Source organism: Corvus hawaiiensis, chromosome 19 (genome assembly GCF_020740725.1).
Source record: "Corvus hawaiiensis isolate bCorHaw1 chromosome 19, bCorHaw1.pri.cur, whole genome shotgun sequence".
Lineage (NCBI taxonomy): Eukaryota > Metazoa > Chordata > Aves > Passeriformes > Corvidae > Corvus > Corvus hawaiiensis.
Genome location: NC_063231.1, coordinates 7,276,696 through 7,288,390, shown reverse-complemented (window position 1 = coordinate 7,288,390; position 11,695 = coordinate 7,276,696). Strand labels below are relative to the sequence as shown.

The 11,695-nt window shown below is 48.6% G+C and overlaps 1 protein-coding gene across 1 annotated transcript; it reads right to left on the bottom strand.

Annotated features, from left to right (window-relative positions):
* Positions 1-280: 280 nt before the first annotated feature.
* Positions 281-11,241, bottom strand: NUP85 (nucleoporin 85). The gene is made up of 19 exons (XM_048323971.1): positions 11,133-11,241; positions 10,949-11,042; positions 10,680-10,842; positions 10,270-10,340; positions 9,892-9,935; positions 9,081-9,150; positions 8,073-8,194; positions 7,615-7,749; positions 7,174-7,296; positions 6,723-6,854; positions 6,257-6,363; positions 5,897-5,980; positions 5,659-5,724; positions 5,033-5,184; positions 4,833-4,950; positions 3,438-3,538; positions 1,695-1,846; positions 1,053-1,139; positions 281-464 (listed from the first exon to the last, which is right to left on the bottom strand). Exons 1-19 carry the CDS (start codon positions 11,163-11,165, stop codon positions 363-365), a joined length of 1,956 nt encoding a protein of 651 aa, XP_048179928.1. The 5' UTR covers positions 11,166-11,241; the 3' UTR covers positions 281-362.
* Between the last annotated feature and the right edge of the window lie 454 nt (positions 11,242-11,695).

The window sequence follows — 11,695 nt, the reverse complement described above, 5'->3', positions numbered from 1 at the left end:
TGAAACTCGACTCAAGACCTTCCTAAGCAAAAATGGAGAAGCTGCTGTTTCTGAAACCCCACTGGTTTAAGAGGTGGCCTTCATTTCAGTTCTGGGTGTTAGAGGCAAAGAAAACATAAAATCCAAGGAAAAGTTGTAGTGAGGGTCACTTCACAAGGGGAGGGCTGCCAGGCCAAGCTGGAACAAGCAGCTGTAACATTTCGATGCAGCTCCTTCACAGAAGTTAAAAAAACATCTATGTAAAGTTGTTTATGGAAGACAAGAACAAATGACCAAGCAATCTGCAAAACAAAACATTTAATCTTAGAAAAAGTCAGTTTATGTACAGCAAGCCCCAGAGGAAGAGGAACACCCTGCAGTCTTCAAGACCCTTCCACAGTGCCTTCTTTGACAATGACTCGTGCGAGGTTCCGTGCGAGAGCAAGTCTCAGCATTTCCACTTTGGTTGTCTCAACATCATCATCCTGGAAGGGAGCACAGCCTGGGTTAGGGGACTGCACACAGCAATGAGCTGGTGACAGGGTCTGTCTCTGGGTGTCGAAAGTAAAGATGCAGGTCAGTAAGAGGTAATTAATTACCTGTTACAGGGACCTCCTGAGAAGAGCAAAAGCTACATTTCCTACTTAATAGCTCAACCCAAGGCAGCATTGCCAAGCCTTTTCATTCTCTGGATGCTGCAGGGCTTTGCGTGTGCAGCAAACAGTTCCCTGTTCTGTGCCTGGAATGCTCAAGAGCCAGAGCTGCTGGATGGCAACAGCTAAGCTCTTCATTGCCCGTGTAATGTGCAATTATTTATCTTGGAAAAGCATCATGGTCCAGTGCAAACCATCAGAACATGAGGAGTAGGAGCACTCCTGCACTGGGTTTGTGAATACTTCAGTCTCTTGTTGATGCTTCATTTGGCTGCCCTGAACCCCCTGTGCCAGTCTCTGTGATTTGGGCTGTCCCTCTCTTAAGCCCTCACTAGGAATGTAAATGCAGAGCTTCCCTCCCTGACCCTTCCCATGGCCCCCCTCGATTCATTATCCAGTTGTCCTCAGAACTGGGGCTACCTGGAATTTCTGCTGATCTGGATTCCCTGCTGTCAGGTCTTCCAGGCATCGCATCAACTCATAAGTCTGCTCTGCTGAAAATATGACCTGTGGAAATCAAAGTATTTACTGAAAAATATCAAGTTGAAGGACATCACACAGGCTGAGAAGATAATACAGTTGAAAGGAAGAGAATTCTTTTACACTCCTACAGATCCATTCTGACCCTTCAAATCACAGGATCCAAGGATAATTCAGGCTGGATGTGACTTTGGGAGGTCTGCAGGAGGTGCCACCTCCTGCACCCAGCAGGCTCAGCTATGAGGTCAGAGTGGCTGCTCTGGGTCTGTAATTGCTGAATTGTCCTTGTCGTGATGGATCTTAACGGAAAAACTCTGCTTAGAAGAAGGAAGTACTGGAACAATCTTCAAGCCAAGTACCCAAAGGAGCTGGATGCAGCGTGTGCTTAAATTACCAGTGCAGATGAGTTCCACTGCTGTTGTAAAAGCAGGGAACCGAGGTCCCTGAGTGTTCCCACTGCTGGGACACTTGGAGCTGCCATGGACAGGTCCTGGCAGGAGCAGGAAGGGGATCACTCCTACTTTGAGCTCCCTTTTCAGGAAAAAAGAAGAGGCCCCCTGGGGGGTGTGAGCAGGACCTCACCTCCTTCTGTTCCAGCAGCGGAAGCGCGTCCGTGAGCAGCGTCATCCAGAAGGAGCAGGGGGCGATGTGAGCCGTCATCAGCGTCAGCAGCAGCCGCGCCGCCTCCGGGAACCGCTTCTCCCCGTACAGCCGGTGGAACTCCCGGTACTTCCCTGCCACGGGGGGAGGGAACGAGGCATCAGGGGCTGCTGGGCCCTGGGAGATCCCTCTGCTCCCACAAAGCACGTGGCAGAACCACCCCCAACCAAAATGAGCCCAAAGCAGCCCAGTCTGGGGAATTGGGAATCTGGTGCATGAAGGGAAGTGACAGCAGAGCCTCCTGAAAGGGCAGCCAAACCCTGCTGCTGTTCTGGGTGAGCTTCAGGGTTTCCATCAGCCTGGTCAGTGGCTGCTGCTGCCTCATGCTGAGTGTCTGCAGGGGAGCAATGCCCCAGTGGCTTAGAGAGCAGAGAGAATGTCTGAGGTCACAGAGTATCAGGAGGTCTGAAAGGCTGCACTGTCTTCCTGGTTGTTGAAATGGAAATGGGGATCTTTGTTAATAGGGAAAGTTCTGCTTTTGCTAAGCATTAGTGAGATCAATATCCAGCATGAGAGAAGTGGCTGAGGATGGAAGTGGGGTTCATTCTGTATCCACTAAACTGTCACAATACGGGAAGTTAATGATTCCCATTCAGATTCACCTTGACTAATGCTTGAGCTCAAGGCAGAGACATGGGAAAGTTGTCCAGCAAAAGTACACCTGATGTTCTAAAAAGCCCAAAAGAAAAACAGGCAGAAATATTTTCAGGCCTTTTAGGATTGTTTATAAAGAGCAGCAAGGGAAATGGCTTCTCTGAGGCTGACAGCATCACTAGATGATGCTGGGCATGCAGAGTTGAGGGATTACCAATTTGGTAAGTCATGTTCAGCTTCTAGACCTAACTCAGGATAAGCTTTAATGAAGGAAATTCAGCTCCAGTTTTGCAAGCTGGACCAAGGGGAAACAGATAAAACTCATGCTCATCCCTCCCTTGTAATGGTGGCATCAGGTAGAGAGGAGTCAGTCCAATGCTGACAGCTATTCCAAATTCCTATCAGATTCTGGCCCCTGAAATGGAGCTTCCTAACTCACAGCATCAGACAAAGGGATATTTTATCTCGATTTCCTGTTTTGGTCCATGAATCAAAGGCCTCAGAGCAGCTGCAGGCAGAGGGGCAGGTTACCACAGCCTGCCTTGTGCCAGTCAGAAGGAAGCTGTGGTACCTGAAGGAAATGAGCTGGAGGCCCTCAGTGTCTCTTGGCACAAGTGCTCAGTGAGAGGGCAGGGAGGACTCTTGTTCCAGTGAGCCTGACTGGCACACTGAACCCACACACCGGAGACTTTGGAGAACTTGGTAAAATTATAACACGGTCAACATAACTTAAAGCAGTGGATTACTCTTCCAATGAACCCCCTAAGGCAGCATTGGTTAGTATTCCAGAGCCTGTTGACGCAGTGATACAGTCTGGAAAAAGCAAGGAAGGGGAAGTTCAGGAAGAGTGTCAGGATTTGAGCCTGTCCTGCTCAGAGTAGAGCAGGTACCTGGTGTGAGGGCAGTGGTAAATACCACCCCTGGTACAAGCTGCATCCCAAACCACATTCACCATTTGCTTTCCCCTCATCACTAAACCAGGAGATAGCCAGATGGAAGAAAGCATAAATCCAAGTAATTCCATGGAGTTCTCCATAACAGACCAGTATGGACACTGTAGGCAGCTCTCACCGAGGAATGTGAGCCGGTCACTGAGCAGCATGGACGGACCCAGATTGTCAATGAGGTCCAGGTCAGAGAAACACCCCCTTTCACAATAGTCCTTAAGGAATCTGGGGAGAAAGTTAAGGAAAAGCTTAGAGAGAAGGACATCATCCACATCCAGTCTGTACCTCCTCATCCCTTCCCAGAAAACTTGACTGTACAGCTCAGTTCCATCTTGATCGACCTTCCCGAGGGTTTCAGAAGTTGTCAAACATTCCCTGGAAGTGGCCAAGGAAGTGGTGTAAAGTACATTTAACAGACACTTCATTGATTCTTCACATTCTGTGGTAGTTGAGATCTATTCTTTAAAACGAGTAAGTGAAGGAAGGCAGGCAGGAAGCTGAGGCTGGTGGATGCATAAGTAACACTCCCAGATCATAACAAAAGCTCTGTTTTTCTGCCGTGTAAAAAAGTTGATAAGCAGCAGGAACAAAAACAATGCTAAAAGCTTTTCATCTGTTTTGTTACAGCCTCCATTATGCTGCTTTCTGCAGAGCTGCTTCCTGTGATGGTTTTTTTTCATCCTTCTGTTGAAGGAAATATAACGATTCCCACTCCCTCAAATAAACGCAAAAACCCCCCAAAACCTCACACCAGCAATCTCTTACCTTTCCTTTTTCCACTGCTGAAGACAGAGTGTTGCCTGGCCACCTACCCAGAGTGTAACTTCAAAATTATACTCTAACTATGCAGAGATTGGTCTCTGCCTATTTCCAATTAGCAAAACCCACACAACATGGATTGTTACAGATTAAAAAGCATAAAGAGTTGCCAGAGCTTTTGTTGAGGCCTGAGCCAAGTGCCAGCATTCTCCTCACTTTGATAACAACCCTCCCACCCCAGAAAAGGTCAGGAATTTTGAGAGTCTCATGCAAAGCCAGGGACATGATAAAACCACTCCTTGATGCTAATTTTTAGTAGAAACGGCGGCTTAAGTGACTGCCACTGACTTGTTTGGAGGTTGTGAACTTGATTATAAATAATCTGCTGAATAAAGCACAGGTGGGGATTATCCTCCACCCAAATCAGCCCCCTGGGTCACTGTCCAGCCCATCAAACAGCTGTCACAGCAAGTGAAGGGCAGAAAACAGAAGTTGTTAAAAGAAATGTTTATCCAAGCAAGGTCTAAGGGGGTTAGACTCTCAGATAAAGCTGTTCTGTCTCTAGATGTCAGGAAGGAAAACAACACAGAGAAGGCACAGCTGGGGGTACTGCAGGGGAGAGCACCCGAGGGTGTTGTTTTCTGGTCCAGAAGAAGGTGCCTGGCCCCACCTGCAGCAGTGGGAGCTTTCCTAGCCCTTGGCACAGCAGCCACCTTTCCCCTGTCCCCCCCCAGCCTGGGAGCTGCTGGCTCAGCCTCACCGGTCCGAGATGAGGGTGGCAAAGGCCGCGTCCTTGGCCCGGATGCTCCAGGACAGGGCAGAGCCCAGGCGGTTGTTCCGCAGCGCCTTCATAGCCATGATCTTACAGATGCTGCGCACTTGGGGGGAAAGGAGGGGAAGAATTAGTGTCAGAAGGTTCAGCTGGATCACTGCAAAACAGTGAGACTGAAAATGCACCACCTTGTTCGTGCATCTGCCTCTGCTCACAGATCCTCAGCACCTTGAGGGCCTTCTGCTCCGTGCTGAGCGGGATGCGCTCGATGTGCAGCTCCAGGTACACTCGGCCGTACTCCGGGCAGTGGTCGAAGTAATCCACCCCCAGCTGCCACAGGCTGAGAGAGGGGAGAAATCACCACCATTCCAACCCTAGAAATCTTCAATGAGCACAACAGTAAAGCCCCAAGGAGAATCTGAGCCTGCATTAATAACTGTTAGCTCTGATTAACTCTGTATTCAGTCCTGAAATGGCTTTTCCTTTCTACCCCATGCCAGCTCCCTGTAACATAACTTTGGAATGCCACAACTTTGGAATACGTGCAGCTCGTAAGAGCTTCAGTGCAAGGCACTCTGCACAGTGGCAGGAGTGGCTGTGCCCAGGTCATGACGTGTGAAGGGCTCTAACAGCTTTTGTCTCCATTCAGGAAGGGAAATGTGCCCATCTTGTACAATCCCTTAGGGACACCTCTGCTGAAATTCTAACAGTGGCTGCTCTAAGTTTTGCCCTTTTACTTCATGAACATGCAGTTATTTGTTTTGGGTGCCTCAGTGTTAGTCTGTCCTATGAGTAATAAAACAAAAATTGGTACCTGTGATGGGAGAAGAGTCCTGAGGCGTACTCCAGCAGGAGGAATTCCCGCATATTTGAACCAAAACTGGGGGGGAAAGAGAGCAAATATCCAGATATTATTATTTGCATCTCACTGGAAAAACCTGCTGACTTTATTTCACAAGTGCTTTCAATTTCTGCAGCATGTTTTCTTTTGTTTCTTTTTCCTCTGGGCTATCTCAATCAGCTTTATTCAAATAAAGTAAATAAATACTTACTAGAGATTGTGAGACTGCAAGAGTTTGCAGTGATCCAACAGGTCAGTCAGATGAGCCACAAACCACCAGTTGCTCAGGACAATGCTGTGTTTGAAGCAAAAGAAAAAACTAAGCCTACCACTGCCAAGGCCTATGTCAGGTTTTCCACAGGCCTTTCTTACCAATACACAGCTCTGTTACAGTGCAAGGTCTGGCTGCAATGTCCCAGACCTAATGGAATACTTTTAGTTGCTGCCAGCTTCACATATTTTTGCTAAATTCCTTGCAAGGATGACCAAGGCTCTGTATCCATACCCCCCTGCCCCAAATACACAGAAGCAATCCTGTAGAACTAGAGAATCAAAAACCTTAAAACTCAACCTGCATTCCTTGATCACTTGATGCATCTCAAATTCAAAGGCTGCCATTAAAATCATGTCTAGAGGCTCAGGGCTGCTCTCTCCACCCAGGAACAGGTCCATACTAGACTGTGGAATGAGATGACAAGACATGATAAATGCAGAAGCAAGACATTTGTTTGGATGTAGTAGTTATTTTATGTGAAATAACAGGTCATGGAGGCTGAACACATTAACAAAATGGAATTTTCCTTATTTTAGCATAAGGGAACTGAGAAAACAATTTGCAGGAACAAGACTGGCAACATTAAGACACTGAAAAGTGGGTCTTCAATAATTATTTGTCAACTTTATCAGTCTCCCAGTCCTTTTACAAACTCCAGACAACATCTTACAGGGATGTAGTTGCTGTAAGATTTTTCCTTTCAGTGCAGTAACCCTTGTGTGCTTGCAACAGTAGAGAATATAAGAATAATTGTATTTCCTACCTGTGCATAGAACCGCAGCTCCAGCGGCTTCACCGTTGGGTGGGAATACAGGAGCCGGGTGACCAGGAAGTGATACCATGTGGTCATGAGCTCCTTCTTCTCCAGAATGGCATCCTCATCTCCCAGCAGGATCTAATGGGACAAAAACACAGCAGGAATGATGCAGAGTAAGCAATGGACACAGCTGCACTCCAGCTCTCCAGAGGCATTCCTCCTGTTCTGCAAAGGTGAGGATTTAATCAAAATTACATAATAAAGATCCTTCTCACAGCCCAGTTTCCAAATCAGCCTTAGGGCCTTGGACAGGGAGAGAAACCCATGTGCCCAGGCTGGCAAACAGAGGATAGGAGACATACTAAAGTTACTTATGGCTACACTGGGTTCCTGAAATCCACAATGATGGATTCAATACTTTAGTCCAAAGTTTCCTTTGTTCCCAGCAAAAACACACCTTGCAGATGGACTCCATGTGGGGATTGGAAGCAAAAGTTCCATCCTGTAGATACCGCTGACACTCCTCGTGCCAGTGCTGCCACTTCAGCTCCAGCTCTGTCAGTGTCTGGGTGTTGCCAAGCTGAACAGAGGGAATAAAGGAAGACAGGGAATAAAGGAAACACCGAGTCAAATCACACCAGGTTCTGGGGCCAAACTCACAGTAACTCACTGATAAAAAGCTAAACATGAGGCTGCCTGTCATCTTTCTAGGTTGATTTGTCACCTAACATGCTTGTATCTGAACTGTTGCGTCTTTGGGCAATTCAAGAACACAAATATTGTTACTGTAAAGGAGTAAGACTGAGATGTTCTAAAGGGGAACAAATTGTTACACAAGGGGACACAAGACAGTGGATTTTCCCAACGAACTGCATGAAAAAACACACTTTGTACATACACTGGGCACAGGCATCTTCTTCATCAAGTCATCCAAGATTTTGTACATGTTCATGGATGTGGGATTGGCACTGGCTTCCTTGGAGAGCAGGTGCCGTGCTTCGTCCATCCGGCCTTGGAGCACAAAGACATCCACCTGCAAAAACCCCCTGTCCATGAGCTCCACGCTGGGCAAGGCTATGGAACACCCAGGAAAGGAATCAAAGGGGAATTTCAACCTCTGATTCAGGCAAGGGAAGTGGAATTAAAATGTTTACACTGTAGGCACTGCTAATTCAAATAACAGTGTAAGGCTTGATCTCTATGGGTCATAAAGGATGATGACGGGAATGAGAATGGCTTCATCCTAAAGCCTACACAGGCAGACAGCAATGAGGTGTAGAGTCCAGCAGGGAAGAGGAAAGAAAGCCCAGACATGAATTCCCTTTGTTTAAGAACCTTCCAGGTGGTGATACTCACCACATTCCAGAAGAGCTTGTGTTTGGATGGACTCTCGCTGCTCAGAACTTCCCGGACCATGCTGTCCACGTCACACACATGGAGCCGCACCCAGTCCAGCAGGCGCAGCAGGAGGGGCCCAGCTGTGCAGACAAGATTTCCCTCTGTCAGCTCCCACGTGTTTGTTCCCAAACTGCTCTCACACACTTTGTAACAGTCTGACATCACACAATGAGATTTACTGACTAGATTTTCTACCTGCCGCCCCCAAATTACAGAGTTCCTTAAGCAGAGAGGCCCTGGGAGCACCCGGCCTCTGACAGATTTTCCTGTGGCAACACGGTCCAGTAGAAAACCCAAACTTGAAGAAATAAGAAGTGAGTGATTCAGATCATAAATCTTGCAATGCCAAGAGACAAACAGAATATTTCTGTTTATTTTAGCATCATTTCATTATTACTAACTGAATATGAGGAAGAAATCTGGCACTAGGTGATTACTTTAGATTAAGTAACCTATAACTTGTGAATCTCTCCTGAATTCTGGGACTGTGTAAGTAGCACACTGGTTTGCATAATCTGATTTCCTTCAAAAATTATTTACTACTTTAAAATGCCAATGTAAACAGACTGACTTCAAAAATGGCAACCTAAAGTAAAAGGAGTTGTATCACAGCTGTGTAAATGTCAGCTGGCATCGACACATTTGATGCTCAAAGACGTGTTTAAGCTTGTAAGTAAAAGAGATTGGCAACAACTTTTGATATCCCTCTTCTTCATAACCTTTCTGACAAAGAAACAATTTAAATCAGTGAGGGAGAAAAATAGAAGGCAAATTGAGTAGTTTGACATAATTCAATATAAAGAAGGCAATTAACTGAGGCAGAAAGGGTATTAAAAGACTTATTGACACTCTGCATATCTCTAAGACATTAAACTATGGCATAGTGAGTATGATATACATTTTAAACAAATAAATATGCAAAGAAGAAACCCTTCAGTCTTTACACCAGGATAGTTCACAGCTCACCTGCAGCTGCTTCAACAAACAGAATCTCACACAGGTTCCAGATCAGCTCCATCGCAGAGAGAATGGAAACCTGAAGGAAAGCAGGGCCAAGTTTCAGAGCTAGTCATTATTCCAGTTGGGTTTTTTAACCGCACAAAGGCATCTGCTGTCCACAGCAATCAGTTTTTACAGAGAAATATCATACTGACATTTCAGAGATAAAAATTAAAAGACACAGGCCACAATTTCACACTTTTATCAGAAAACACTGACACTATGTACTGAAATGCAGCAATAATCTCTCACCAGTGAGCTATCTAACTGGTCTTATTTTCAGCCTTTCTGCACTTTTAAGACTCAATACAAACTTTAAAGGAAGAAAGGCCAGTGAAGCAACATCACTGCAGCTGATAGGACAAAACTGGTGTGAGCACTCTGCTCTTCCCAGAACACTCCCATGGATCTGACAGCTCACTATGAACACCCAGAGGTTGCTACGAGGCTCAGAGGCAGCTGATTGGAATCTGAGTGTTTGAGAGGTGAAACACCACACAGGCAAGTCTGAAACTTTTCTTGTCAGCTTTGGGATGACAAGAAAACATCACATCTACAACAGCAAATATGTTTAAGGCATGGCAGTGAATTGAAGTGTTAGGCATCTTTACTGTTTTAGAAATACAGGAATTAGCTATTTATTTCCATTTATTCTTGGTCATGAACTGCATCTCATATATAAGGCAGAGTTAAATGTGAAGCACCTCATGCCACAATGGTGGCCTGGTGAATTCACCAGCCAGTTATCCACGCTCACCCTGACACGACTGCAGATTACCTGAGTGCTGTACTGGCCTTGCAGGGCAGGGTCCCGGGTCGAAACTGAGGGAAAAACAAGGAAAGTCAAAGAGCAACATATTTACCTTTGACAGTCCCTTCTGAGCTTTGAGAGCTTTCCATATATCTGCCACATGAGATACAAAAAGGCTGCAAGTCCCCAGAAAATCAGTTACAATACAGTAGGAAGAAACAGTCTCTGACCAGATTTACAAACCAACTTGGAAATCTCCAGCATGGAAATGGAGTCTTGTTAATTACTGAAACCTACACATGCTATTGTACGGTAGTTGCAATAAGTTACCATTAAAATATTACTTTCATAATTGCAACTGGTGTTTCCTTTTCCTGCAGTAACAGAACAAACAAACAAACTTACCAGCTGCCTGGTGCATGTCCTCCATGCAGGCCCTTATCACTGACCGGTAGTTTTTACTCACTTGAACCAATCTGCCAAACACAGAAAAACTTTGGTTGGAGTGAGCTGTTAAGAGTGTTACTGTTATGCTCCCTAAATCCTTACAAGTTTCTCTGCAGCAGCAACTCCCAGTACCTGGGTGGATCCAGCTGGAATCAGTGAGACTGTGCCACACTCTACCAGCGTGATTATTGGAAGGATCCGAGCCTTGCTTTGTAAGATCCCCGCAAAATGGTCACTCTATCTGCCCCACTGCTGATTCCAGAGCTGGTCAAAGCAGTCTGGCCAGCGGCACTTGCCTCATCAGCCCTTGGCGTTGACCCGGCTGGAGAAGGGGCAGCGGGTGCCTCCCACCCACCCCATCCACTCACTGCGCCTTCCGCGACTTCCCCGCCAGCTCCTCCTCGCTCCGCTGCAGCCCCATGAAGATCCCGTGCGACTCGTTGAAGAGTTTCCGCAGCGTCTGGATGTAAATGTCCTGATCCCTGCGGACCACGAAGACGCGGGAGGAACTCGGCGCTCCTTCCCCGGTACCTGCAATAGAGCCCGTCAGCACCCGGGCAGCAGTGCCCGCCCCTGCCCTCACCCCGGAACCGGGACGGGCACGGAGACCGGGACAGGCCCCGGGAGCGGGACCCACCTGCGCGGCCGAAGAGGGTCTCGCACACCAGCACCTCCGCGGGGCCCCAGGCGAAGCAAAGCTGCCGGGCCGATGGGTCCGCGCCCGGCACCACCTGTGGGAGGACAGTGTCCATTAGCGGCGCCCCGGCCCCGCACCGCTCATGTCCCCGCACCGCCCGCGGTCCCGCCCGCCCGTCCCGCACCACGAGCGGCGGCTCCGTGTCCAACTCGTCCATGGCGGCGGCCGCGCTGCTCCCGCTCCCGCCTGCCGGGGCTCCGGAGGCCCCTCCGGGCTGCCCGCGCCGCCGCCTGCGCGCCCCGAGCCCCGCGCCCGGCCCGGCCCGGCCGCTGCTGCCCCGGCGGAGCCGCCGCCCGCGGACGGGAGCGCACAGGGAGGGACCGCGGCTCTCCGCCGCTTCGGGGCAGGCGCCACCGCTCGCCCCGGAAGCGCCGCCCGCTCCCGAGGCCCCGCCGGGGCGGGACGGACCCCGCTCCGCCCCTGCCCGAGCCGCCGTCCCCAAGGGCCGGGCCGGGCAGGGGCTGCTGCGAGCAGGCAGTGGGGGCTGATATGGATGCGATGCGATGCGATGCGATGCGATGCGATGCGATGCGATGCGATGCGATGCGATGCGATGCGATGCGATGCGATGCGATGCGATGGATGAATGAATGGAGGCTGCCCCATCACAATCTGCCTCATTTTCTTGTCAGGACAGTTTCAGTGCTGGGTGGGAGCATTGCTGGCCCTGGGTGTGTAGTGCAGTGA